The following is a 27,539-nucleotide window of genomic DNA, read 5'->3' on the forward strand; positions in this document are numbered from 1 at the left end:
TATAACATAACCACATTTATTTAAAATGTATTCCAATATCAAATGGCAAATTTCAACAATGCAAAACTCACAGTTACTTTTGCACCAACCTAAGATATTCATCAGTGATTCTAGCCTGTAATTTTCTTCTCTGTGATATTGTTGTCTGATTTTGGTAAAAGGGTGATGGCGGTATCATAGAATGAGTTTAGAAGCATTCTCTCCTCTTCAATTTTTTGTGGTAGTTTGGGTTGGATAGGTGTTAACCTTTTAAATATTTGGAAGATGTCACCTCAGAAGTCCTAGACTTGTGTTTGTTGGAATTTTTGAAAATTTCTGATTCGGTTTTGTTGATGGTAATTGGTCTGTTCATATTTTCTACTTCTACCTGTTTCAGTCTTGGGAGACTGTACATTTCTAGGAATTTGCCTGGTTCTGCTAGGTTGTTCATTTAATTGGCATATGTTAATAGTTGTTCATGGTAATCTCTTATGACCCATTATATTTCTATGGTGTCAGTTGTAACTTCTTTTTCATTTCTGATTTTATTGATTTAGGCTCTCTCTCTTTTTTTCTTGGTGAACTTGGATATGGGTTTATTGATTTTGTTTATATTTTCAGTAAACCAGATCTTAGTTGCATTGATTCTTTTCTCTTTTTGTTTGTTTGTTTAATTTTAGTCTCTATTTCATATATTTCTGCTCTGATTCTTTTGGTTTCTTTCCTTCTACTAACTTTGAGTTTTGTTCATTCTTTTTCTAGCTACTTTAGGTGTAATGTTAGGTTGTATATTTGGGATTTTTCTTGTTTGCTGAAGTGAGATTATATTGCTATAAAGTTCCCTCTTAGAGCTGATTTTGCTGTGTCCTATAGATTTTGAAGCCTTGTATTTTTATTTTCATTTGTTTCAAAGTATTTTTTGGTTTCTTCTTTGGTTTTTTGGTTGATCCATTGGTTGTTTAGTAGCAGATTTTTTAACTACCATGTTTGTGTATTTTGCAACATTTTTTTCTTGTAGTTGGTTTCTGTCTCCTAACATTTTGGTCCAAAAAGTTACTTGATATGATTTCAGTGTTCTTAAATTTAAGAAGGCTCCCTTTGTGGCCTAGCACGTGACTTATTCTGGAAAATGTTCCATGTGTGTGTTGAAAATAATGTGTATTCTGCTGCTTTGGATGCAGTGTTCCATATATATCATTAAATCTATCTGATGTAGTGTGTCACCTAAGGGCAGTATTTCCTTATTAATTTTCTGTTTGCCTGATCTGTCCATTGATGCTAGTGAGGTCTTAAAATCTCCTACCAATTTTGTGTTACCGTCAACTTCTTTTTTTTTTATGTCTGTTAATACTTGCTTTATGCATTTAAGTGCTTCTATGTAGTGTACATATATATTTGTAATTGTTATATCTTCTACTTAAATCAACCCCTTGATTATTATGTTATGGCCTTCTTTGTCTTGTTCAGTAGTCTTTGTCTTAAAGTCTATTTTGTCTGAAATAAATATTGCTTTCTATTCGTTTTTGCTTGCATGATAAAACCTTTTTCCATACCCTCACTTTCTGTCTGTGTGTCTTTACATTTGCAATAAATCTTGTGTAGGCAGCATTTATGGGTCTTTTTTTTTTTTTAATATCCATTCAGCCACTCTGTGTCTTTTGATTGGTACATTTAGTTCACTTATATTTAAAATAATTATTAATATGTACTTTTTCTGCCATTTTGTTAATTGTGTTTGTAGTTCCTTTTAGTTCCTTTCTTCATCTTTTTTGTCTTTTTTTATTGTGATTTGATGACTATCTTTAGTATTATTTTTGGATTCCATTCCCTTTGTGTGTGTGTATGTATATTTGTTAACAGATTTTTGGTTTTTGATTACTGTGAGAGATATATATGATAGTTTTAAGTTGCTGATCTCTTAATTTAAAATTAATTTTAACAGTCCTGCATTTGTAGTCTCATCCCCTCATGATTACCGTCTTTTGACATTTTATTTTGCATCTAATTGTTTTGTGTATCCCTTAACTCCTTTTTGTGGGTAAGAATGATTTTATTCCTACCTTCCTACTCGCTTTGTGTGTGGTTGATTTCCTATCTTACCCTATATTTTCCAGTACTCTTTCATGATTTCATGTTTCTAGTTTTGGCCTTTCCTTTTTTGCTTAGAAAGTCCTTTAAACATTTCTTATAAATTGGTTTGGTGGTGCTGAATTCTTTTAGCTTTGCTTGTCGGTAAAGTTTTGACCTCTCCATGAAATCGGAATGAGACCCTTGCTGGGTACAGTATTCCTGCTTGTAGATTTTTAAATTTCATCAATTTGCGTATGTTGTGCCATTCTTCTGATCTGCAGAGTTTCTACTGAGAAGTCAGTTGGCAGCCTAAGGGGAGTTACCTTATATGCAACTTGTTACTTTTTCCCTTGCTGCTTTTTATATTATCTCTTTATCTTTCATTTTTGCCATTTTAATTAAAATGTGTCTAGCCATTCTTTCCGGACTTGAATGTCTGTTTCCATTCCCAGATTAGGGAAGTTTTCAGCTATTATGTCTTCAAATATGTTCTCTGTCCCCACCTTTTTTTGTCTTTGCTTTTTGGGACTCCTCTATTGCAAGTGTTACTATGCTTGATGTTGTCCTAGAGATCTCTTAAACTTTTCTCATTTGTTTTTATTTTTATTTCCTTCTTTTTGTTCAGGATCAGGATTTCCACTGCTCTGTCTTCCAGCTCATTAATGGGTTTCTTTGTATTGTTTATTCTGCTTTTGATTTCTACTGTGTATTTTTCTTTTTGTGTGTGTATTATCTTTTTTTTTAATTAATTTTATTTTATTTTTAAACTTTACATAATTGTATTAGTTTTGCCAAATATCAAAATGAATCTGCCACAGGTATACATGTGTTCTTATTCTTCATGTCTGGTTGGTTGCTCTTTATATTTTCCAACTCTGTGTTACAAATTCTGTCTTCTCGCTCTGTGTCCATTCTTCTCTCAAATTCTTTGATCATCTTTACAGTCATTACCCTGAACTCTTTCTCTAATAGTTTGGTTATCTCCACTTCCCTTGATTATTATGGGCTTTTATCTTATTTGGAACATATTTCACTGTTGACTCATTTTGCCTAACTTGTTTTATTATCTTGTTCCTTTATTTCAAACATTTTTATTGTTGACTCATTTTGCTTAACTTGTTGTTTTATTTCTGTGCATTTGGTAGATTGGTTATGTTTCCCAAGTTTGGAGATGTGGTCTTTTGTAGAGGACTTCCTGTATGTACCAGCAGACCACCCTCCATTTGGCCACCAGAGCTATATGCTCTAGGGATGTCCCCTATGTGGGCTGTGTGAGTACTTCTGTTTTGTTGAACTGGCTACTGTGGGTGGTCTGGTAGGCTTGGTTGGTTCCCGGTTTGATTGGTTGCCAGGCCCTGCCTTGTACAAAGGTTTCTGGCACCTCATTGGCAGGGCTGGGTCACACTGCAGCTGGCTGAATAATCCTGTGGGAACCTGCGGCTTGTGCTGACTTACTGGTGGGTAGAGTTGGTTCCACGAGATCCCCAGGCTGGTACCGCTGATGGGTGAAGCCAGGCACCAGGGCTAGTGCTGGCCCCCTGGCAGGTAGAGTTGGGTACTGGTGTCTAGCTGCACAGCCCAGAGGCTCCAGAGCTGGTGTCAGCCTGCTGGCGGGTGGGCTGGTTCCTGACACAGTTGTCTGTTTGGTTCATGGTTCCTGAACTTTATGTTGGCCTGCTGGCTGGTTAGCTGTGTCCTCAGGCTTTGGGGCTCTAGTTGTCCTGTGGCTGGTGTCCTCTTGCTAATGAGTGAGGCTACTCCTGATGCTAGAGACAACTTGCTAGTGACCAGGACCAGAAATTCTAGTTCCTGTCCACTGTTGTGTGTAGGTGGGTCCCGTGGTCCCTGGCAGCAGATTCCCATGGATCCCAGGTTTAGCGTCTATACAGTGGTATGTAGGTTCAGTCTTGGGCCTTTTGGGCAGGGGCAGCTGTGGGCTCAGGGGCCTAAAGTCAGCCTTTGTGGTTGGATGGAGCCGTGTACTTACCTGTGTAGTTAGGTACTTGGCCTGAGGTGTCCTAGTACTGGTGTCTGTAGGCCATTGGGTAGGTACAGGTCTGGATTCTGAGGCTCATAAGCTAGGGGGAGGATTCTAAATTTTTTTTTGCCAGCACCAATGTCCATGTGGTAGAACAAGCTCCCTGAACTGTCTGCTGCCGCTTTCTCTTTCCCCAGGGTAGGCTCCAGTTGCCTTCTATCTCTCTGGGAAACTCTCAAGATCAGCAGATAGGTATGACTTGGGCGCCTTTCAAATTATTGCTTCTGCCTTGTATCCTGGAGCATATGAGATTTTATGTGCACTTTTTAAGAGTGGAGTCTTGATCTCTAACCTTCTGGGACTCCCAACAGTAGGCCCTGCTGGCCTTCAAAGTCAAATGTTTAGGTAACTTGTTTTACTGGTACAGGACTTTTGGGCTGGGAAGCCTGCTGTGGGGCTTAGATTCATTACTTTTAGGGGAGAACGTCTGCAGTTGTAATTATTCTTCCATTTATGGGTCACCCATTTGGGGTATGGGCCTTGACTATACTGTGTCTCTGCCCCTCCTGCCCATCTTGTTGTGGTTCCTTCTTTAATATCTTTAATTTGTAGAAGATCTCATCTGATAGGTTCCAGTCATTTTCATCAATAGCTGTTCTGTTGTAATTTTGGTGTGTCATTAGAGCAGCCGAGCTCAGGATCTTTCAATTCTGCCATCTTGGCTGGTATCTTCTGCATTTTTAATGTTAGCCTCTCTGTGTTCTTTAAAGTGTGTTTCTATTACATAGCATAGATTTAGTCTTTCTTTAAAAAAATTTTTTTTGTAAATCCATTTTGACAGTATCTGTCTTTTACATGGTATTGTTAGTTCATTTGCATTTATCATAAATCCTCATATGGCTGCATTTAAATTGTGTGTTTCTTCTTTATTTGTTGTAGCTGTTCTTTATTCATTTGTTCCTCCTTTCTTTTTTTGGGTTCATTCAGCAATTTTTAGAAATCTATTTCATCTTCTCAATGAGCTGTTTGCTTTAGTCTTAATTTTTATATACTAATTTTTTACTGGGCTTCTTTGGTGGCTCAGATAGTAAAGAATCCACCTGCAATCTGGGAAACCTGGGTTTGATCCCTGAGTTGGGAAGATCTCCTGGAGAAGGGAATGCCTACCCACTCCAGTATTCTGACCTGGAAAATCCCATGTACAGAGGAGCCTGGCAGGATACAGTCCATGGGGTCTTCTTTTAATAACAGTAATTTTTTTATTAGACAGTCTAAAATTTTAATATATATGTTTCAATATTTGTAGCATATCCATATAGTGTGTGTGTGTGTGTGTGTGTGTGTGTGCGTGCTCAGTCACTCAGTCATGTACAACTCTTTGAGACCCCATGGACTGTAGCCTGCCAAGCTCCTCTGTCCATGGGATTTTTCACACAAGAACACTGGAGTGGGTTGCCATTTCCTTCTTCAGGGGATCTTCCCGACCCAGGGATTGAACCTGTATCTTTTGAGTCTCCTGCACTGACAGGGAGATTCTTTATCACTGCATCACTTGGGAAGCCTATCTAGTACTAGTTAACAATTTTTATACTTTCAGTTCAGTTCAGTCACTCAGTTGTGTCAGACTCTTTGCGACGCCATGAATCGCAGCACGCCAGGCCTCCCTGTCCATCACCAACTCCTGGAGTTCACCCAAACTCATGTCCATCGAGTCGGTAATGCCATCCAGCCATCTCATCCTCTGTCATTCCTTTCTCCTCCTGCCCCCACTCCCTCCCAGAAGCAGGGTCTTTTCCAATGAGTTAACCAAAGTATTGGAGTTTTAGCTTCAGCACCAGTCCTTCCAAAGAACACCCAGGATTGATCTCCTTTAGAATGGACTGGTTGGATCTCCTTGCAGTCCAAGGGACTCTCAAGAGTCTTCTCCAACACCACAGTTCAGAAGCATCAATTCTTTGGTGCTCAACTTTCTTCACAGTCCAATTCTCACATCCATACATGACCATTGGAAAAACCATAGCCTTGATTAGACGGACCTTTGTTGGCAAAGTAATGTCTCTGCTTTTGAATATGCTATGTAGGTTGGTCATAACTTTCCTTTCAAGGAGTAAGTGTCTTTTAATTTCATGGCTGAAATCACCATCTGCAGTGATTTTGAAGCCCCAAAAAATAAAGTCTGACACTGTTTCTACTGTTTCCCCATCTATTTCCCATGAAGTGATGGGACCAGATATCATGATCTTAGTTTTCTGAATGTTGAGCTTTAAGCCAACTTTTTCACTTTCCTCTTTCACTTTCATCAGGAGGCTTTTTAGTTCCTCTTTACTTTCTATAGTTTACAACAGTATTATTCCACTTACCGCATTCTCTTTTTTGTGCTATTGTTATATATTGTATTTTATTCCTACATATTTTATAAATCCCTTAATATGGTATTACCACATTTCGTTTAAATTCAAAATCCTTTAAATACATTTTGCAAGAGTCTTTTATATTTATCCACCTATTTAAACTGTTTGGTGCTCTTTTTTTCCTCCTTCATAACTGGGTCTCCATCAAGGATCATTTGTTTTCAGCCTGAAGAACTTACTTTTATATTTATTATTGTGCAGGCTTTCTGGCAATAGTTTTAGCTTTTACTTATCTAAGTGTGCATTTATTGCACCTTCATTTAAAAGAATATTTTTCACTAGATATAAAATTCTAGATCTGTTTAGTTTTTGTCTTTCCCATAACTTTAATAATGTTATTTCATTATCTTCTGCTTGTATTGTTTTTGATGAGAAACCAGTTGTGAATATCATACAATATCACTTATACGTGGAATCTCAAAAATGGTACACAGAAACTTATTTGCAAAGCAGAAATAGAGTCACACATGTAGAAAACAAGATTATGGTTATGGGTTGTGGGGAGGGAGTGGGATAAATTGGGAGTTAGAGATTGACATATATATATACTACTATGTGGGCTTGCCAGATGGCTCAGTGTTAAAGAATCTGCCTGCCAGTGCAGGTTTGATCCCTGGGTTGGGAAGATCTCCTGGAGGAGGAAATGGTAACCCACTCCAGTATTCTTACTGGAAAAATCCTATGGTCAGAGGAGCCCGGTGGGCTACAGTCCATGGGGGTCACAAAGAGTTGGACACAATTGAGCATGTGCACACTTACTCGTCCTTGCACACATACACACACTACCATGTATATAATAGATAACTAATGAGAACCTACTGTGTAACACAGGAAGCTCTACTCCTCTATGGTAATTTAAACGGGAAAGAAAGCTAAAAAAGAGTGGATATGTGTATATGCATAACTGATCTGCTTTGCTGAACAGCAGAAACTAACACAACATTGTAAAGCATCAGTATTCCAGTAAAAATGAACTGAAAAAAATCACCTGTGTTTCTGTTGCATCCCCTGAATGCAATGTGTATTGTTTTTTTAGTTGCTCTTAATATTTGTTGTTGTTGTTGAGTTTGCATAGTGTTCAGGAGAGGATTTTGGGGTGCGTGTGTCAATTTTTTCATTCTTGGGGTTTACTGAGCTTCTTGGACCTTGGTTTGGATTTTTTCCTTTTTTGAATTTTGGAAAGCTCTTATACTTGATCTCTTCAAATATTTTTTCTGCTTCATAATTTGTCTCTTTTCTTTTGGGAATCCAGTTATGCTTTTGTTAGATTTGATCATTTGTCTCTGAAACTTTTTTTTCTCCTTTGATAGTTTGATTTCATTAATGCTATCTTCTCTTTCATCTGTCTCCTTTTAAGACCATACAGTATGTTCCTCATTTCTGATACCTTATGTTCCACACTGAAATTTCTGTCTGATTCTTTTTAGAGTTCTCATTGCTGAATTTCTTCTAGTCTTCTAAATTCTTATATTTAGTATTTATTTTACTGTTTTTTTCTGCTAATTTGGACAATTAGCTCATCTGTGAATCTTCTATTACTGTTGATTTTTGATATATAAGTTACTTTTCCCCCCTTTTATTACATGTCTTCTCATAATTTCTGATTCTCTGCTCTTCTAGCAGGGCTCTAGGATGTAAGAAATGTGAAGCTCTAGATTTCCCTGTGTTTTCTGGTACCATCCTTGCCTTCCCACATGTTGCTTACTCAGTTAATATAACTCTGTGAGCAGAGGTGGGGTGAAGTGGTAACTGGGTGGTGAGGATTATGAGCTTTGTGTTTGGAACATTTCTAGATTACTGCTTAAGCATTTCTATTGATTTGAACATCAGTCTTTCTGCCACTCAGCTTCATCCCATTCATCATCCAGCAGGCTCTCTCAGCCACCTCTGGCAACTCAAACTTAACCACACTGCACCCCTTTGGCTTCCCATTCTCCATCTTGATGGTGGCATACAGCACGTGGCTGCATTCGTTGAACTTGTCTTTTAGCATCTTCCATGTAAAATCAAATGGGAGGTTTGTCACAAATATCTGGCATGCTTTCCTGGCCACCCCAGGGGCATGGCCTCCAGTTCCACCAAAGGAACCTGTGAAACTTCCTCCAAAATTGCCATGCTCCATCTCGATGGCACAGTCAAAGCTGACACTGCCACCGCCACCCATGGCCAGGCCCATGAGCTCAATGCCAGCGTCCAGGGCTGGGCCCATGGCAGGACCTATGCGTTCCAGGCTGTTGGCGCCCATGCGCTCCAGGGCCATACGCTGGAGACTGTTGGTGCTCATATGCCCCAGGCCCATGCACTCCAGGCTGGTGGCTGTGTGGTCCATCACAGGGCCCGTGCTCTCCAGGCCTGTCCCCATGCCTGGGGGCACCATGTGCTTGATGGCAGGGCCCGTGCGCTCCACACCAGAGCCCATGTGCTCGATGTTCTGGCCTACATGGTCAGTGGGCATGGCCAAAGACCACGCTGGCACACATGCGCTCCACGTCGGAGCTGATGCGCTCCGTGATCTGGCCCGTGTGCTCAAGGCCCAGGGGGTCCATGTGCTCGATGCCAGAGCCCACATGATCCGTGCTGTGGCCTAGGCCTGCGCCCATGCGTTCCATGCTGTCTGCCCTGTCCCCACCCCGCCCCTCTCCCCCCCTCAGCCATGCGGTCAGTGTTGGGGCCCATCCTCTTGATTCCAGGGACACTGCCTCCGCCTCCACCATTTATTCTGCCCATGTTCATCCCAGATCCAAATCGACCCATATTTTTCATACCACCACCAATAGGTCCTTCCATGCCTCCCATTTTATTTGTTCCAAATCCTATGCCTTCCATTCCCATTCCTGCAGGTCCCAGGTTGCCCATTCCAATGCCTTTATTCAAATGGTTGGCATCAGTAGGCTGCCCTCCTGGTCCTAACCCCATGCCAATACCACCAAGTCCATGGGGAAGTTGTTGCAGATGCTCAGGAGGGAAAATATCTCCCTTTGGTAAGGCCTTCTTATCCATTTTCCCGTGCATTGGTCTCAAACAGCAGCTGGCCACTAAACATAGATATAGTTTGCATGGCTTCAGTGGACTGTTCAAAAGTCACAGTGCCTATTCCACGACTTTTTCCATCTTTATCCTCAAGAATGTCTGCTCTGACCACCAAACCAGCCATACTAAAAACTTCCTTCAGTTTCTACCAGCCAACTTTATAATCCAGATTTGCTACAAATACTGTGCTTCCCAGTCTTCCAGCCTTTTGCACTGCTCTCCGGGCATGTTCACCATCAGGATCTTCTTTGACTTTCAGTGGTCAGACTATGCTTGTTTAGAACTTCAGCAGCGTTTTTCATGCTCTCTTCCATCTTGAATTCAACAACAGCTCATCCCCTTGACTTTCCTTCAGCGTCCAACTTTTTCTTTAACCAGATCTTTATGTGACTGCCATCTCGCATCAAAAGGTATGTTTGTAATGAAGGCTCTGTATCTTTTAGTTGGATTGGCATATGGCTCAAAGCGATTGCCTCTCTTTTGATGTTTTTCTCCTTCCTCTTCTCATTCTGAGCAGGTTGTTTTCCTTCACCTTTCGGGCCTGGAGGGCCGTTGCCACTTGGCATGCCGGGCGCGGCACTCTCCTCCTCCATTTTGGGCTCCGTCGCCGCCACCTTGGCCGCTGCTTCAACCCATACTGCCATTTTCTGCGTGTCGGGGCTTTAGACTTTCTGGAATTTAATGACCTTTAATATCTAGAAATCTTGAAACTTTATTGTTTGTCCCTTATTCTCTGCTTTTGCAACTATTTCCCTTTAATATCTTCTTTGTGTTGGTATTGAGTAACTTATTAAGTTCTTAAGGGATTTAAAAGTTCTTTAAAACTCTGGGCTTTTTGTGTTAAATCTTAATGCTATTGTCTGAGATCCACGAAATAAGAAATCAGGGAGGTAATTTTTAGGATATTTTATTTTGTGTTTTTTGTTTATTTAGCACTGTTTGGTTCATTTATATGTTATTTTTGATGATAACGTTCCTTCATATTTATTAAACATATATAAAACTGTCATTTTTTCCAAATAATATTCCCTTTGTTTTGGCACAGTTTTGGTAATTTACTTGACCATACCCTAGAAAATCTTAAGTATAGGTCTATCTGGTATCTTTGAAAATTGGGTAAGTGTTAGAAATGATCTGTCAGCTAGCAGGCTAGCTGTCTAACAGTATTGTAATGATGTTTTCTTAGATTGTCATATTGAATACTATCAAATATTTGGTTTATCATATGTTGGTTCAGTTTTTAAACACACATTTCTCTCTTCACAAATGGACATTTTTCAGCTTTATTGAGGTATAATTGATAAATAGAATTGTAGGGTATTTAAAGTGTACAACATGATGACTTGATATACATGTATAGTGAAAGGATTCCTTCTATCAAATTAATGAACACATGCATCACCTCACATATTTACTTCTTTGTTTTCTCCTGAGAGCATTTAAATTCTACTTCCCTAGCAGTTTCAGTTATACAATGCAGTGTTGTCAGCCACAATGATGTTATAAGTTAGGTCGTCAGATCTTATTAATCTTATAGCTGAAAGTTTGTACCCTTTCAACAACCCCTTCCTATTTCTCCCACCCCTACCCTGCTAACTGCTTTTCAACTCTGGTAACCACTGGTAACCACTTTTCTACTCTGTTTCCATATGTGTGTGTGTGTGTTTAATTACACATATAAGTGATACCAACACATGGGTATTTGACTTATTATGTTTGAAGAATCTAAGAAAAATTAATTTATATATGAATTTTTATGAAGTTAGAAGAATTTATCATGTTATTAATTATCCATTTTCTGTGTAAACCTCATTAAAAGGGACGATTGATTTTTTTTTTTTTCCCCGTCTGTGGACTAGGGAATGACTGACTGGACTCTAGGATATAGCATACATTTTCAAGTATCCACTTAAAGACTTGGATTGAGCATTATAATGTATCTGTGAAAATATTATTATATCTTAGGAAAGAGTTTCTAGGTGATTGGGTATAGTCATTATTTTCAATGGTTATGAGACATAAGACTGTCCTAATTATTTGGGGAAATAACTGGATATTTAGAGTTAGATTTAGTGCATATCTAGCGGTATTTGGGGAATAGGTTTTTTATATTGTAATTTGTGTTCACTCTGAATCTGAAAAATATTTAATTCTTGTTTTCTGATTCATTCCACTGATGAGCTGTAGAGGGCATTACATGAATAGTAAATATAGCTTTGTATTTTCAGTTTTCATCTGAAGTCATTGTACAAGGTGACTAGATTCTGAGTTATTATTCACTTTCTTTGATATGACATAAATATCAACATTATCTTCAGTGATAATGGATTGAGATAAAAATATTTATGAAACTTAATTTAATTACCATGAATTTTTCATTAAAATAATATTTTTCATTAACTGTGTTTCATTTTTTCTGAGGGCTAAATGAAAAAAAATGTGTTTAAAGGGATTTTGAGAACATATAAATAAAGCTTCTTAAGATATGTTTGCCTAGAATGGATTAGTTAATGAATCAGGCTTTTAATGTATGTGTACTAGTCTAACCTTTCCTAAAATGCTACCCGAGTGATCCTTGCTATTTTAGAACAATAAGGTGAATAAAGGTATTTTTTTTTCCCCCCTTATTGCAGACATTTTGTGAACTTAAATTGCAAAGAGTTTAGTTCTCCTTATCTCTGAGACAAGTTAATATAATTTAATGAGAACTAATAAAAACTTACAAAATGCTTTTCCTCTGGCCTAAGGGGCCAACTATCTAATCAAAATAAGAATGGGAAGAGACTACTAGATGGGACTGGAAGTTGAGAAGCCCACCTTGCTTTCTTTTCATAAAGTAAACTAAGTGACATGCCTTCTTATCTTGGGGTTTTAGTGTTCCTCTCTGTAAGTTGGAGATTCTTCAGTGTAACCTTTATAAGATAGTGTTTTGCTTTCAGATTTTATGAGGTTCTTAAGGACATTAAGAGATGCTTATGTTCTTGTACACACCACTGAATAATCAGATACCTAGTGCTACCATTTTCTTTTTTTATGGTGTCAGTAATTGGGAAACTGAGTAAATGAACGAGTGATTCTAAAAAAGTAATTTGTGTAAAAACTTATCTTTACAGTATAGAAAGACTTTTTGCCTAGAATTTTAAAAATAATTTCTCTCATCCTTTGGTATAATACATGCCAGACTTGGAATTGCTGTTCAGTCACTAACTCATGTCTGACTCTTTGTGACCCCAGGGACTGCAGCACAGCAGGCTTCCCTGTCGCTCATTATCTCCTGGAGTCTGCCCAAACTCATGTCCATTGAGTTGGTGATGCCATCTAACCATCTCATCCTCTGGTGTCCTCTTCTCTTTCCTTCAGTCTTTCCCATCAGTAGGGTCTTTTCCAAGGAGTCGGCTCTTCACATCAGGTGGCCAGGACTTGGGGTTAAAATACTTTTAATGTAAGATAGCCTGATATGATCAGCAACAGGTGTTCTATATACAGATGAGAATATAATTGTAATGATTATGTGTACAGCCATTATTGTTAGTTTGCCTTCAAATCTTAGTTGTGCCACTCTCTGAAATTTGTAACCTGTGGTCACTTAAATGGCCTTTCTAAACTTTAGATTCAGTTCAGTTCAGTCACTCAGTCATGTCCAACTCTTTGCGACCCCATGAATCGCAGCACGCCAGGCCTCCCTGTCCATCACCAACTCCCAGAGTTCACCCAGACTTACGTCCATCGAGTCAGTGATGCCATCCAGCCATCTCATCCTCTGCTGTCCCCTTCTCCTCCTGCCCCCAATCCTTCTCAGCATCAGAGTCTTTTCCAATGAGTCAACTCTTCGCATGAGGTGGCCAAAAAGTACTGGAGTTTCAGCTTTAGCATCATTCCTTCCAAAAGAATCCCAGGGCTGATCTCCTTCAGAATGGACTGGTTGGATCTCCTTGCAGTTCAAGGGACTCACAAGAGTCTTCTCCAACACCACAGTTCAAAAGCATCAATTCTTCGGCGCTCAGCCTTCTTCACAATCCAACTCTCATATCCATACATGACCACAGGAAAAACCATAGCCTTGACTAGACGAACCTTTGTTGACAAAGTAATGTCTCTGCTTTTCAATATGCTATCTAGGTTGGTCATAACTTTCCTTCCAAGGAGTAAGCGTCTTTTAATTTCATGGCTGCAGTCACCATCTGCAGTGATTTTGGAGCCCACAAAAATAAAGTCTGACACTGTTTCCACTGTTTCCCCATCTATTTCCCCTGAAGTGGTGGGACCAGATGCCATGATCTTTGTTTTCTGAATATTGAGCTTTAAGCCTACTTTTTCACTCTCCACTTTCACTTTCATCAAGAGGCTTTTTAGTTCCTCTTCACTATTTGCCATAAGGGTGGTGTCATCTGCCTATCTGAGGTTATTGATATTTCTCCTGGCAATCTTGATTCCAGCTTGTGTTTCTTCCAGTCCAGCATTTTTCATGATGTACTCTGCATATAAGTTAAATAAGCAGCGTGACAATATACAGCCTTGATGTACTTCTTTTCCTATTTGGAACCAGTCTGTTGTTCCATGTCCAGTTCTAACTGTTGCTTCCTGACCTGCATACAAATTTCTCAAGAGGCAGATCAGGTGGTCTGGTATTCCCATCTCTTTCAGAATTTTCCACAGTTTATTGTGATCTACACAGTCAAAGGATTTGGCATAGTCAAGAAAGCTGAAATAGGTGTTTTTCTGGAACTCTCTTGCTTTTTCCATGATCCAGCGGATGTTGGCAATTTGATCTCTGGTTCCTCTGCCTTTTCTAAAACCAGCTTGAACATCAGGAAGTTCACGGTTCATGTATTGCTGAAGCCTGGCTTGGAGAATTTTGAGCATTACTTTACTAGCATGTGAGGTGAGTGCAATCGTGTGGTAGTTTGAGCATTCTTTGGCATTGCCTTTCTTTGGGATTGGAATGAAAACTGACCTTTTCCAGTCCTGTGGCCACTGCTGAGTTTTCCAAATTTGTTGGCATATTGAGTGCAGCACTTTCACAGCATCATCTTTCAGGATTTGGAATAGTTCAACTGGAATTCCATCATCTCCACTAGCTTTGTTCGTAGTGATGCTTTCTAAGGCCCACTTGACTTCACATTCCAGGATGTTTGGCTCTAGGTCAGTGATCACACCATCTATTAATACTTTATAGGGTTGTTTGTAGTTTAAATACAATTATCCAGTTTATGTGTTTAATATTATAATGCTTGTTGCATAAACAGTATACATAAACATTATTATTATTATAGAATTCCTTTTTATAATTATTTTTAAGGCAAAAAATGTTGCGATTTTCCTCATTTTAATGGTAAAGTGAAAATATTAAAGTATCTTCAAGGACCTGAAATCTGAGTTTATTCACAGGTCTTTTTTGTAGTGAATTTAAGACTATGAATAATACTAACTCTCATGGGGAAATCTCCAGACATCTTTGAGATCTATTTCAATAACACTGACTTTAGGTTTTGTATTATACTTCCTCCTAAGGTGGTTAGAGTCAATAAATCATTTGGGGAATCTAGACGATTAGTGTGACAGAAATTTACATCAGCTCCAAGTGACCAGGCACTAATAAATCTAAGATTTTTTTTTCTGGCACAATTAATAATTCAGAAACTCTTGATGGAACATATCAATGAAAAAAAAAAAGGTGTTTTTTTTTTTTTTTTTTTTTTAAACATATCAGGAAACCACTCTTGCTATTAAGGGGGAAAAAATGTCCAGGACCGTGAAGGGAAAAATGTGAGTGGGGGAAGTCCTTGAAAAGTTGTTAACTTGAGTAAGGGAAATACCAGTATCTCTGTGGTCTTTCAGGAACAAAAATCATCTTTTGCAAAGGGCCTTGTGTTTGAGCCAAGTTATGAAGTGACCTTTGTGGCTGGCTGGCTCAACCTCAGATTTTCCTAGGGAGAGTTAGTCAGCATTGCTTCAGTGCTTGTCAATGGGCAACAGATCACTTATCAGTGGGAAGCAAGGAAATGATGGTTGAAGCAGGGAATGACTGTTATTTCTCACCAGCAGATAGGTACACATCACTTGCTGAAATGATTCAGCAGTTTAAAGTTGAGTTGAGACTTTGTGAGTTACCACATGGGGAACACAGGACCCAGGAGGGTCAGCTGTGTTGGAATACTTCTGGGATTGCTCTGTTCCCTTCTGCTTTGAATCACAATTGTAGGCTTTTTTTTTTTCTTTTTCTCCTCACTCCTAACCCTACCCCCAAAGCTCCCTAATAACAGAGTATTATTCTAGCCAGCAGCAGGTAAAAAATTTTCAGTTGTAGTAGGAGTGTGAGGGGCGGGGGAGGGGGAGAAGGAAGGTGCTTCATGTATTTCATTGGTGTTTAAGATACTTCCATCTTTTAAAACTGACACAGTTCTGTTCCACCCTCACTGCCATAAAAGAACAGGCCTCTTGTCTGGATCTTTTCCTTTTAATGATTTCCATGAAAAAGCTTTTACCCAGTTTCTGACATGACTGTCAGAACACACATTTAAATAAACGTGAGACTACTTTAAAGGTTATTGATATTCCCTGGTGGAAAAGAAAGGGCTTGGAAAAAAAAAAACCATCTGTCCATACACAAGTTAACTCAGGCTGTTTATTATTATCTCCATTCTTGCTTTCTCCCTTTCTTCCTCCCTTCCTTCCTGTCTTTCTTTCCCCCATCTCTTTTTCTCCTCCTTGCCTTCCTCTTCTCTTTCCCCCTCTTTTTACTCAAAGACTCAGTTTAAAGGCAGGTCATTTGTTTCACAAAATTCTTGTGTTACTGTGTCTTAGAAGCTGTCATTTTTATACATTGATGTCTCTGATAAATTTAATCCATATTCAAAGATGTTGAATGGCAAGGAAGAATGCTGAATTCTAAGGCTGCTGTTTAGTTTCTATAGACTATTCCTTTTGCCTATAGGATTCATTTCTGTTTGTATGTCTCAGATTTGTTAGCAGAACTCAGTTATCTGTGTGATAAAAAGATGGTATATACAGCAGGAATTTATACATAGTATTCATAATAAAAACACACACATTAAAAAAATATATTGGGCATCAAAAAAGCACATTGGGTATGGATTTACTAAGAATTAGTGGGAATTAAAGTTCCTATCAGATTGCTGTACTACATAAACCAGTCTTTTATAGCAAATGGGTTCTCAAGTAACAACCAGATATTTGGTAAGATTTCAATTATTTGATAGGCATGAGAATATGGAGTTGTTAACATGGTTTGTCTATTCTGTTTTGAGAGAATGTTCTAATTACTATTAACCACTGTGTTCATTGTTGTTCTCTTTTCCTCACATGAAGTACGATGATTTTATTGAAGAAGCAAGAGATTAAGGTAGTAAATTTCATAAGAAAAAGCATTTGTGGCTACTTATAAATACTTAATTATCTCACAAGTCCTGGTTAGTTTTTCTGTGGTGATTATTGTAAACTTTTTTTCATGTTACTCAGTACCACAGCTTTACCTCTGTTCTGTATTTCAGCAGATGTTCCTTTATGTAGAAAGTGGACATGATTAGGTAGAGGTATAAAAGACATCTAGGCCATTTAGAATAACTGTATCAGATTTCTTTTTTTCTGTTTCAAATTCCCTCTGGGTCATCACCTCCCTTTGCTCTTTCACAGAAAGAAGTGCATAACTTCCATAAGGCTAATAGCTACAAGCTTTTTGATCTCGGTTCTTCCTAATTTTTCTAAAACATTGTTTCTATAGTGTATCTGTCTTTTTCTTACCTCTTCAGTCCCATAGTTGGCCCTTTTGCCACCAACTTGGTCTTGTAAGTTATAATAACAGAGAAAAAAATTATTCTAGCTATACTTCCCTCTTGAATGAAACTTTAGCTTTATAGTTCTTTTTTTAACATTTATATATTTTTTTATTTAAACTAAAATTTGTTTACAGTGTTGTGTTGGTTTCTGCCATATAACAGTGCAAATCAGCAATAATTACACATACACTGCCTCCCTCCCCAGCTTTCCTCCCTTCCCCTCAGCCCATCCCTCCAGGTCATCACAGAGCACCAAGCTGGGCTTCTTGTGCTACACTTTCTCACCAGCAGCTTCTCACCAGCTGTCCATCTCACACTGTATAGTGTGTATATGTTGATGCTACTTCCTCCGTTTGTCCCACTCTCTCCCTCCTCTGCTTTGTCAACAAGTCCATTCTCTATGTCTGTGTCTCCAGTTCCTTGCAAATAGGTTCATCAGTACTCTTTTTCTAGATTCCATGTATACGTGTTTATATACTATATTTCTTTTTCTAACTTACTTCACTCTGTATAAGAGGCTCTAGGTTCATCCACCTCACTAGAACTGACTCACATGTGTTCCTTTTTATGGCTGAGCAATATCCATTGTATATATGGACTACATCTTCTTTATTCATTCGTCTGTCAGTGGACATCTAGACTGCTTCCATGTCTTTGCTATTATAAATGGTGCTGCTGTGAACATTGGGGTACAAGTGTCTTTTTCAGTTATGATTTTCTCATGGTATATGCCCAGTAGTAATGCTTTAGCAGTGATATTTTTAATGTTTTTCAATGAAATTCAGTATTTACTGAGGACTGCCTACTGTGTGCTCAGCACAAAGATAACAGAGTTTTGGCCTCTGTCTTCTGAAACTTTATGTATATGTTGGTTTGGTGAAGAGGGGTAGATCTAGTTATAATAATAAGTTGTAGGTGCTTTAACAGAGATACGTACTTAGTGCTACAGGAGTTTATTCTGGCATTTCCAGTGTGTCCTCAACTTGGCTTTTCACTTTTCACAACACTCTAAATGTTGAATACTTAATGATTCTCCCAGTGGAGGATAAAGGAATTAATGCAGTTATACTGTGTCCTTTTTATTTTCATCTCATTTATTCTTATCTTTTCTGTTTTGGAGTTCATGAGTTCTGGTTATAATTAATTATTTTATGTTATATGAAGTTTTACAACATATTATAATCTTCATGTAATTTAAAGCTTCTACTTTTTATAACAGTTTCATGTAGTCTTATGAATGTGAGGTAAATTATTTAGAGCCAGTTCAATTTTAAAAGAATTGGTGCTTCTACTAATCCTTTCATAGCCAACTTCCTCAGTCACAAGTACTTTATTTTAAATCAAGGCTAGTTGAATTTCTAACTTCAAGTAGAGTTTTCAAAAAGGGTTCATAAAATGTGATATTTTCCCCATGGATTAAAAAAAAATATGAATATATCCTCCTGAAAGTGAAAGTCTCTCAGTTGTGTCCAACTCTTTGTGATCCCATGGACTGTAGCCTGCCAAGCCCTTCAGTCCATGGAATTCTCCAGGCCAGAATAGTGGAGTGGGTAGCTGCTCCTTCTCCAGGAGATCTTCTCAACCCAGGGATTGAACCCAGGTCTCCCTTATTGCAGGTGGATTCTTTACCAGCTGAGCTACCAGGGAAGCCCATATATCCCCCTGATAATATGAGCAAATAGAATGTTCTCATATGCTGATTCTCTCCCTAGTGCAGTTTCCCCCATTATTAATATCTTCCTTTTGTGGGGTATTTGTTACAATTGATGAATCAGTATTGATTTTTTGAGACATAATTGTGTAAGTTTAAGGTGCATAGTGTGTGGACTTCATCCTTTTATAATATTATAGTATGATTACCACCATAGCTTTAGCTAACACCTCTATCGTGTTCCATAATTATAATTTCTTTTTTTGTTGTACTGATAACATTTAAGATCTAGTCTCTAAGCAGTTTTGAAGTTTATAATGATTATTGTTGACCATAATCCCTGTGCTCTAGGACTTACTTATCTACTGATTGTAAATTTGTACTCTTAAATAGTATCTCCCCAATTCTTCTACTGCCGGCCCCTGGTAACCACCATTTTATTCTCTGGTGTTAAAAATTTAGCTTTTTTAGATTCCATATATAAGTAGTATCATACAGTATTTGTCTTTTTCTAACTTACCTTGCTTAGCAATAATGTTCTCAAAGTTCATCCATGTCGTTGTTAATAGCAGGGTTTATCCAAAGGAAAGGAAAACAAGATATCAAAAAGTGATTGTACTCCCATGTTTATTGCAGCATTTATTCACAGTAGCCAAGATATGAAAGTAACATAAGTGTCTGTCAGTGGATGAATGGATAAAGAAGATATGATGTGTATGTATATGTGTGTGTGTATAAATAAAAAAGGAGTATTATTCAATCATGAGAAAGAAGGAGATCCTACCATTTGTGACAATATCCACTCCAGTACTCTTCCCTGGAGAATCCCATGGACAGAGGAGCCTGGCAGGCTACAGTCCGTAGGGTCGCTAAGAGTCAGACATGACTGAAGCAACTTAACACACACAATGCTATATTATTGTGTGTTTTTTTAAAATTTTATTTTATTTTTAAACTTTACAATATTGTGTTAGTTTTGCCAAATATCGAAATGAATCCGCCACAGGTATACATGTGTTCCCCATCCTGAACCCTCCTCCCTCCTCCCTCCCCATACCCTCCCTCTGGGTCGTCCCAGTGCACCAGCCCCAAGCATCCAGTATCGTGCATCGAACCTGGACTGGCGACTCATTTCATACATGATGTTATACATGCTTCAATGCCATTCTCCCAAATCTTCCCACCATCTCCCTCTCCAACAGAGTCCATAAGACTGTTCTATACATCAGTGTCTCTTTTTCTGTCTCGTACACAGGGTTATTGTTACCATCTTTCTAAATTCCATATATATGCATTAGTATACTGTATTGGTGTTTTTCTTTCTGGCTTCCTAGGTTTATACTTTAAATTAGGGCTTATGCTTTGTTCTGTACAGTTCTGCAAGTTTGAGTCATGCATAATGTCATGTATCCATCACTGTAATATTGAACCAAATAGTTTCACCATGCTAATAATTTCCTGTGCTTCACAACTATTTATTCCTTCCTCCAACTCCAAGTCTCTGTGACCACTAATCTTTTTATTGCCTCCATGGTCTAGTTTTTCACCTAGACTGTCATATAATTAGAATCATATGATATGTAGCCTTTCAGACTGACTTTTTTCACTTGGCAGTATGCTTTTAAGGTTCCTCTGGGTCTTTTATGGTATGATAGTTCATTTTTTTTTATTTCAAATTAATATTTCATTGTATATATGTGCCACAGCTTCTTTATCCTTTTACTTAATGAAAGACATCTTGGTTGCTTCCAAGTTGGGCAGTTATGAATATAGCTGCTATAAACATTTGTACCTATGTAAATTTTAAACTCTTCTGGATGAATACCTAGGAGTGCACTTGGTAAGTGCATATAGAAAAAGTATATTTAGCATATTTTAGCTTTGTAATAAACCACTGAACTGTCTTCCAGAGTGGCTGTGTCATTTTATATTCTCAATAGCAATAAATGAGAGCTCTGATTGCTCCACATCCTCACCAGCATTTGGTATAGTTAAGGTTTTTTTCCCCCCTTTTTTGGTCACAACAGGTCTGTAGTGGTATCTTGTTTTATTTAGCAGTTCTCTAATAAAAGATGATGTTGAGCAACCTTTCATATGCTTAGTTGTTATCTATATATTTTCTTTGGTGAGGTGTCTATTCAGAACATTTACTCATTTTTAAATTGAATTGTTTTTTTAATTGAGTCTTAAGAGTTCTTTATATATTTTGTATAGCAGTTCTTTTGTTAGATATGTGTTCTGCAAAAGTTTTCTCCTAATCTATGAGTTATCTTTTTACTCTCTTAGCAGGGCCTTTCACAGAGAAGATGTTTTTAATTTTAATGAATTCCCGCTGGCTAATTTTGCTGTCATGGCTCATGCTTTTGGTATTGTTATCTAAAAAGTTATCACCAAGCCCAAGGTCACCTGGATTTTTCTCTATCATGTAATAGTTTTACATTTTTTGCATTTTATATTTAGATCTACGACACATTTTTTTTTTTTTTTGGTGAATGGTACTCAAGTTTATGTCTATATTAATTCTTTTGCATGTGGATATCCAGTAGTTCTAGCATCATTTGTTGAAATGACTATTTCTTTTCTATTGAATTGCCTTTGTTTTATTGTCAAAGATCATTTGACTGTATTTATCTGGGCCTAGAATTTGCATTCTAGACCCATTTATCTGGTTTCTAGAATTTGCATTCTATCCTGTTGATCTGTCTATTCTTTTGCTCCTACTGATAAGTTGCTTCAGTCGTGTCCGACTCTATGTGACCCCTTAGACGGCAGGCCACCAGGCTCTGCCATCCCTGGGATTCTCCAGGCAAGAACATGGGAGTGGGTTGCCATTTCCTTCTCCAATGCATGAAAGTGAAAAGTGAAAGTGAAGTCGCTCAGTCCTGTCCGACTCTTTGCCACCCCATGGACTGCAGCTGATCAGGCTCCTCCGTCCATGGGATTTTCCAGGCAAGAGTACTGGAGTGGGTTGCCGTTGCCTTCTCCGTTTGCTCCTACCATCCTGTAATTATTACAGTATCTTTATCCTAAGTCTCAAAGTTGGATACTATGAAACCTCTTACACCTTTCTTTGTCTTCAGTATTACAATGACTACTTTGTATCTTTTGCTTTTCCATAAATTTTAGAACCAGTTTTGTGATATCCACAAAATAACTTGCTGAGATTTTTTATCGGTATTATATTGAATCTGTAGAACAAGTTGTGAAGATATCTTAACATTATTGAATCTTCCTATCAGTGAACATGGAATATATCTCCATTTATTTAGATCTTCTTTGCAGGCAGATTCTTTACCGACTGAGCTATCAGGGAAGCTATCATCTTATATCATAGTCTTGTCATTTCCTCTTATAGGTATTATACAGTGAGATTTATACCTAATATTTCTTTTGGGTGCTAATGTAGGTAGCGTTGTGTTTTAAATTTCTAATCCCAATTGTTCATGTCAAGAATTTAATGAAGCAGTTAACTTTTGTATATTCACCTCTATCATGCAACTTTTTTTGTAATCACGTACTAGTTTTAGGAGGTTCTTTGTTTGTTGTTGGTTGTTGGTTTTTTGGAAATGTTTACATAATCATGTCATCTTCAAACAAAGACAGTTTTATTGCTTCATTCTTAATTTTTATTCACTTTATTTCCTTTTCTTGCCATATTGCATTAGGCAGGACTTCCAATATAATGTTGAATAAGAGGGAACATGCTTGCTTGATTCTTGATCTTAGGAGGAAAGCATGTAGTTTCTCAACATTAACTATAATGTGCTATAGAAGTTTTTAATAGATGTTCTTCTTTAAGTCTAGGAAGTAAGTTATTAAGTATTACCTTCTTTATCCTTGGTACTTTCCCTTGTTCTGTGGTCAGCTTTATCTGAACATATATAGTTACTTCATTTTCCTTTGAAATAGTGATAGTGTGCTCTGTCTTTCTCCATTTCTTTACTTTTTCAACTTGTGACTTTATGTTTAAAGTGGATTTCTTGTAGGCAACATATAGTTGGGTCTTGTTTTTTCATCCAGTCTTTTGGTCTTTGTATTTTAGTTGGTATATTTAGATTGACATTTAAAATAGTTATTGACAGATGGCTTAATATCTACCATATTCGTGATTCTTCAATTTATTGCATTTGTTCTTTGTCTCTGTCTTAAAAAGCCTCTCTAATTCTGCCTTCTATAGTTTTGAGTATTTTATAATTCCATTTTCTCTCTTCTTTCAGCAAATAATTATATTTTCTCTAAGTTTTTTTTGCTGGTTGCTCTGGCATTTGCAATACACATTTATAGTAAATCCACTTTCAAATAGAACTTCACAGGTTGGGCAGATATCTTAAAAGAGAGTATTCCAGGTCCTCCTTCTATCCCATATATTATCATTGCTCTTGTATATGTCCCTTACCCATAAACTGTGATAACCCAATACACTTAGCTATTAATTTAAATTAAAAAAAATTTTAAAAATTGAGGTTAAATTCAGATAACATAGAATTAACCATTTTAAAGTGAATGATTTAGTGGTATTTAGTACATTTACAGTGTTGTGCAATCACCATCTCTATTTACTTCCAAAACATTTCTATTATCCCCAAAAGAATCCGTACTCATTTTTTCCACGTTTCACTCTTTTTCTAGCAGACATGATGTGTCATATACTAGGAACTAAGGAAAACAGGATTTTAATGTGAGTGTTTATGTGTATCACAGGAGTTGCTGCTGCTACTAAGTCGCTTTAGTCGTGTCCAACTCTGTGCTACCCCATAGACGGCAGCCCACCAGGCTCCCTGTCCTTGGGATTCTCCAGGCAGGAACACTGGAGTGGGTTGCCATTTCCTTCTCCAATGCATGAAAGTGAAAAGTGAAAGTGAAGTCGCTCAGTCATGTCGGACTCTTAGTGACCCCATGGACTGTAGCCCACCAGGCTCCTACATCCATGGGATTTTCCAGGCAATAATACTGGAGTGGGGTGCCATTGCCTTCTCCGATCATAGGGTTTATTTAGTGTTTGCTTTACCTCTAGCTGTTAGAGGCTCAAATTTTTTGTTTTGCTTTTGTTTGACCTTTCATCTTTGGGTTTCCCTAGTTGCTCCTTTTAAAATAGAGTCTTTTTCTTGTAACTCTCTCAGCTGTAATTTACTGTAATTACACTGGAACCCTGTTGATGTGGTGGTAAAGTATTGGGGAATGGAAGTAGTCTGTAGTCTTAAGATTATATCTCCATTTTTTGTTTTGTTTTAGATTGGACAAAATCTCAGAGCTGTGACCTTCAAAGTTTCTTAACTTTTCTTTTTTAATCATCTTCTTTGATAAAGAAGGCTAGAGGGTCCTATTTCAAAACGATGCTTTTCCTTTTCCCCTGTTGTAAGTATAAGGGAAATTTTCTTGGTTGTTCTCCATGAGTACCTTGTTAAGCTTCTGGAGGTGAAATTCATGGATGTGTAAGGATCCTTCTATCACTGGGTCCTCAGGAGTTTCAATTTTCAGGCTATCTCAGACCCAGCCTCTGGGAATTCAGTGTATCATTTAAGTTTTCCTACCAGTTACTGGGTTGGCTTTAGGTACTTCTGTTTCTGATAAGCTGTGATTCTCTGTGTCTGCTTCTTTAATTTTTAGATAGCAGTCTGCCTTTTGATCTCAGTTCTCTAATGGATTTAGAAGAGTCGGTTTGCTTTCTTTTTGTCAGCTTTTTTCTTCTTTTGAGAACAGGAGTGACAACTTCAAGCTCTTTGCTCTTTGGAGCTGCAATTGGAAGTCTATTGCATTTTAACTTTTTATATTATCTTTGAAACAAGTCCTTCCTTCACTTTCTTTCTTAACCCCTCTATATTTTGACATCTTTTGTTATTGAGAAGAAGCCCAAGATCTACTTGACTTTTCTTTTTTTTTTTCTTTTTAATGATGCAGTGTGCTTCTTTTGACTTGATAATGATGAGATCTTTAGACTTAAGCTTTTGAAATCTTAGACTGTAACTTGATATTGATTATTTTGGAAGAATATGGTAGTGTTCTTTGATATAGAAATTTAAAACTTTTTTATCCTTCAACATTTTTGAATTCTACTTGTTTTTTCTCTTAGTCTGAAAGCATTTCATTGTTACTTCTTCATATGTATTATCATTTCACTAATTGTTTCATATCTTTGTCTCTTATCTTATTATGTATATATGTATTTTTTCTTTAATTGATGTCAGCTCTCTGCTTTTTGTGCCTAACTTGTTGTACTGCTGCTGGCTTCTAATATGCTTTCAATTATGTAATGGTTTAATATTTTATTCAGTTTCTTCTACTAACTCTCATCACTCTTAAAAAAAAAGGCACTCTTTTGACATTTTCCTTTTTTTAGCATGTTGTTTCTTTTCTTTGATCACTTGTTTTATAGTACTTATGTTTTCTTAATTTCTGTTTGCCTTTTGCTACATCAAATTATTTTTTGAAAATTTTTTCTTTTAACAATATTATTTTTATTTTAAAAATTATATTATTAGCCCATCCTTTGATTTTATGTCTTTCCTTTTTTTTTTTTTTCCCCATGCATGACTTCTCTACTTACTATCTTTGAGTTGAAGTGTTTATTTCTAGAACTGTAATTTTCCAAAAAATATTGTGAATAGGTTCTCTCTGACTTCTTTCTTTCTTTAACTATGTACTATTGAAATCATCCTTTTAACTTGAGCTACAGAACTCAAAATGGTTTTCAATACTACTCTTGTGGTTTGGGGTTCTTATTAAGTAAAATAAAGGTTATTGAACACAAGCACTCTTGATTCCGTAAAACAATCAATATGATAACGGAGATGAGTACTAACTGACTAGTGGGCAGGATACGCTGGACAAAGGGATAATTCATCATGAGCAGAAAGCAGGATAGTGAGAGATTTAATAATGCTACTCAGAATGGCATGCAGTTTAAAACTTATGGATTGTTTATTTCTGGAATTTTACACTTAGTATCTTTAGACCTTGTTTCAGTGCAGATGATGAAACCATTGTTCACTTAGGAAGGCTTTCTAAGTGAAACAGTGAAAAGAAATAAGGAAAACAATAGAATGGAAAAGGTTGGAGATCTCTTCAAGAAAATTACAGATGCCAAGGGAATGTATCATGCAAAGATGGGCACAATAAAGGACAGAAGTGGTATGGACCTAACAGAAGCAGAAGATACTAAGAAGAGGTGGTAAGAATACACAGAAGAGCTATACAAAAAAAGATCTTAATGACCCTGATAATGACAATGGTGTGATCACTCACCTAGAGCCAGCATCCTGGAGTGTGAAGTCAAGTGGGCCTTAGCAAGCTTCACTATGAACAAAGCTAGTGGAAGTGATGGAATTCCAGCTGAACTATTTCAAATTCTAAAAGATGATGCTGTTAAAGTGCTGCATTCATTATGCCAGAAAATTTGGAAAATTCATTAGGCCACAGATGGAAAAGATCAGTTTTCATTCCAGTCCCAAAAGAAGGGCAGTGCCAAAGAATGTTCAAACTACTGCACAATTGCAGTCATCTCATATGTTAGCAAGGTCATGCTCAAAATCCTCCAAGCTAGGCTTCAACAGTATGTGAACTGTGAACTCCCAGATGTACAAGCTGGATTTAGAAAAGGCAGAGGAACCAGAGATCAAATTGCCAACATCCATTGGATCATAGAAAAAGCAAGAGAATTCAAGAAAACCATCTACTTTTGCTTCATTGACTATGTTAAAGCCTTTGACTGTGTGGATCACAACAAACTGTGCAAAATTTTTCAAGAGATGGGAATACCAGACCACCTTACCTGCCTCTTGAGAAATCTGTATGCAGGTCAAGAAGCAACAGTTAGAACCATGTTGAAGTTTGACAGAAAACAACAAAATTCTGTAAAGCAATTATCCTTCAAAAAAAAAAAAAAAGGAACAGTTAGAACTGGACATGGAAAAATAGACTGGTTCCAAATTGGGAAAGGAGTACGTCAAGGCTGTATATTGTCACCCCACTTATTTAACTTATATGCAGAGCACATCATGTAAAATGCCAGACTGGCTGAAGGGAAATCTGGAATCAAGATTGCCCAAAGAAATATCAGTAACCTCAGATATGCAGACGATACTACTCTTATGGCAGAAAGTGAAGAGGAACTAAAGAACCTCTTGACGAAGGTGAAAGAGGAGAGTGAAAAAGCTGGCTTAAAACTTAACATTCAATAAATGAAGATCATGGCATCTGGTCTCATTCTTTCATGGCAAATAATGGGGAAACAATGGAAACAGTGACAGACTTTATTTTCATGGGCTCCAAAATCATTGCAGATGGGGACTGTAGTCATTAAATTAAAGGACAAAAAGCTATGACAAACCTAGACAGCGTATTCAAAAGCAGAGACATAACTTTGTTGGCAAAGGTCCATATAGTCAAAGCTTGGTTTTTCCAGTAGTCATGTATGGAATTGATGCTTTTGAAGTGTGGTGCTGAAGAAGACTACTGAGAGTCCCTTGGACTGCATGGAGATCAAACCAGTCAATCATAAAGGAAATCAACCCTGAATATTCACAGGAAGGACTGATATAGCAGAAAATCCAGTACTTTGGTCACCTGCTGGGAAGAGCTGACTTTTTGGAAAAGACCCTAATACAGGGAAAGATAGAATGCAGGAG

At 37.5% G+C, this 27,539-nt stretch overlaps 2 protein-coding genes across 6 annotated transcripts in view; one reads left to right on the top strand and one right to left on the bottom strand.

Annotated features, from left to right (window-relative positions):
* Positions 1–27,539, top strand: part of EXOC6B (exocyst complex component 6B) — a 721,824-nt gene that overhangs the window by 257,330 nt on the left and 436,955 nt on the right. The gene's annotated exons all lie outside the window — the stretch shown is intronic.
* Positions 8,046–10,005, bottom strand: LOC132346548 (heterogeneous nuclear ribonucleoprotein M-like). Its single transcript, XM_059891717.1, has one exon. The coding sequence runs from the start codon at positions 9,005–9,007 to the stop codon at positions 8,240–8,242; it is 768 nt and encodes a 255-aa protein (XP_059747700.1). The 5' UTR covers positions 9,008–10,005; the 3' UTR covers positions 8,046–8,239.

The sequence above is a fragment of the Bos taurus genome, chromosome 11, assembly GCF_002263795.3.
Source record: "Bos taurus isolate L1 Dominette 01449 registration number 42190680 breed Hereford chromosome 11, ARS-UCD2.0, whole genome shotgun sequence".
NCBI lineage: Eukaryota > Metazoa > Chordata > Mammalia > Artiodactyla > Bovidae > Bos > Bos taurus.

Bases quoted from the DNA above. Each gene is read 5' to 3' on its own strand.
- LOC132346548 (XM_059891717.1), bottom strand. From the start codon at position 9,007: ATGTGGGCTCTGGCATCGAGCACATGGACCCCCTGGGCCTTGAGCACA.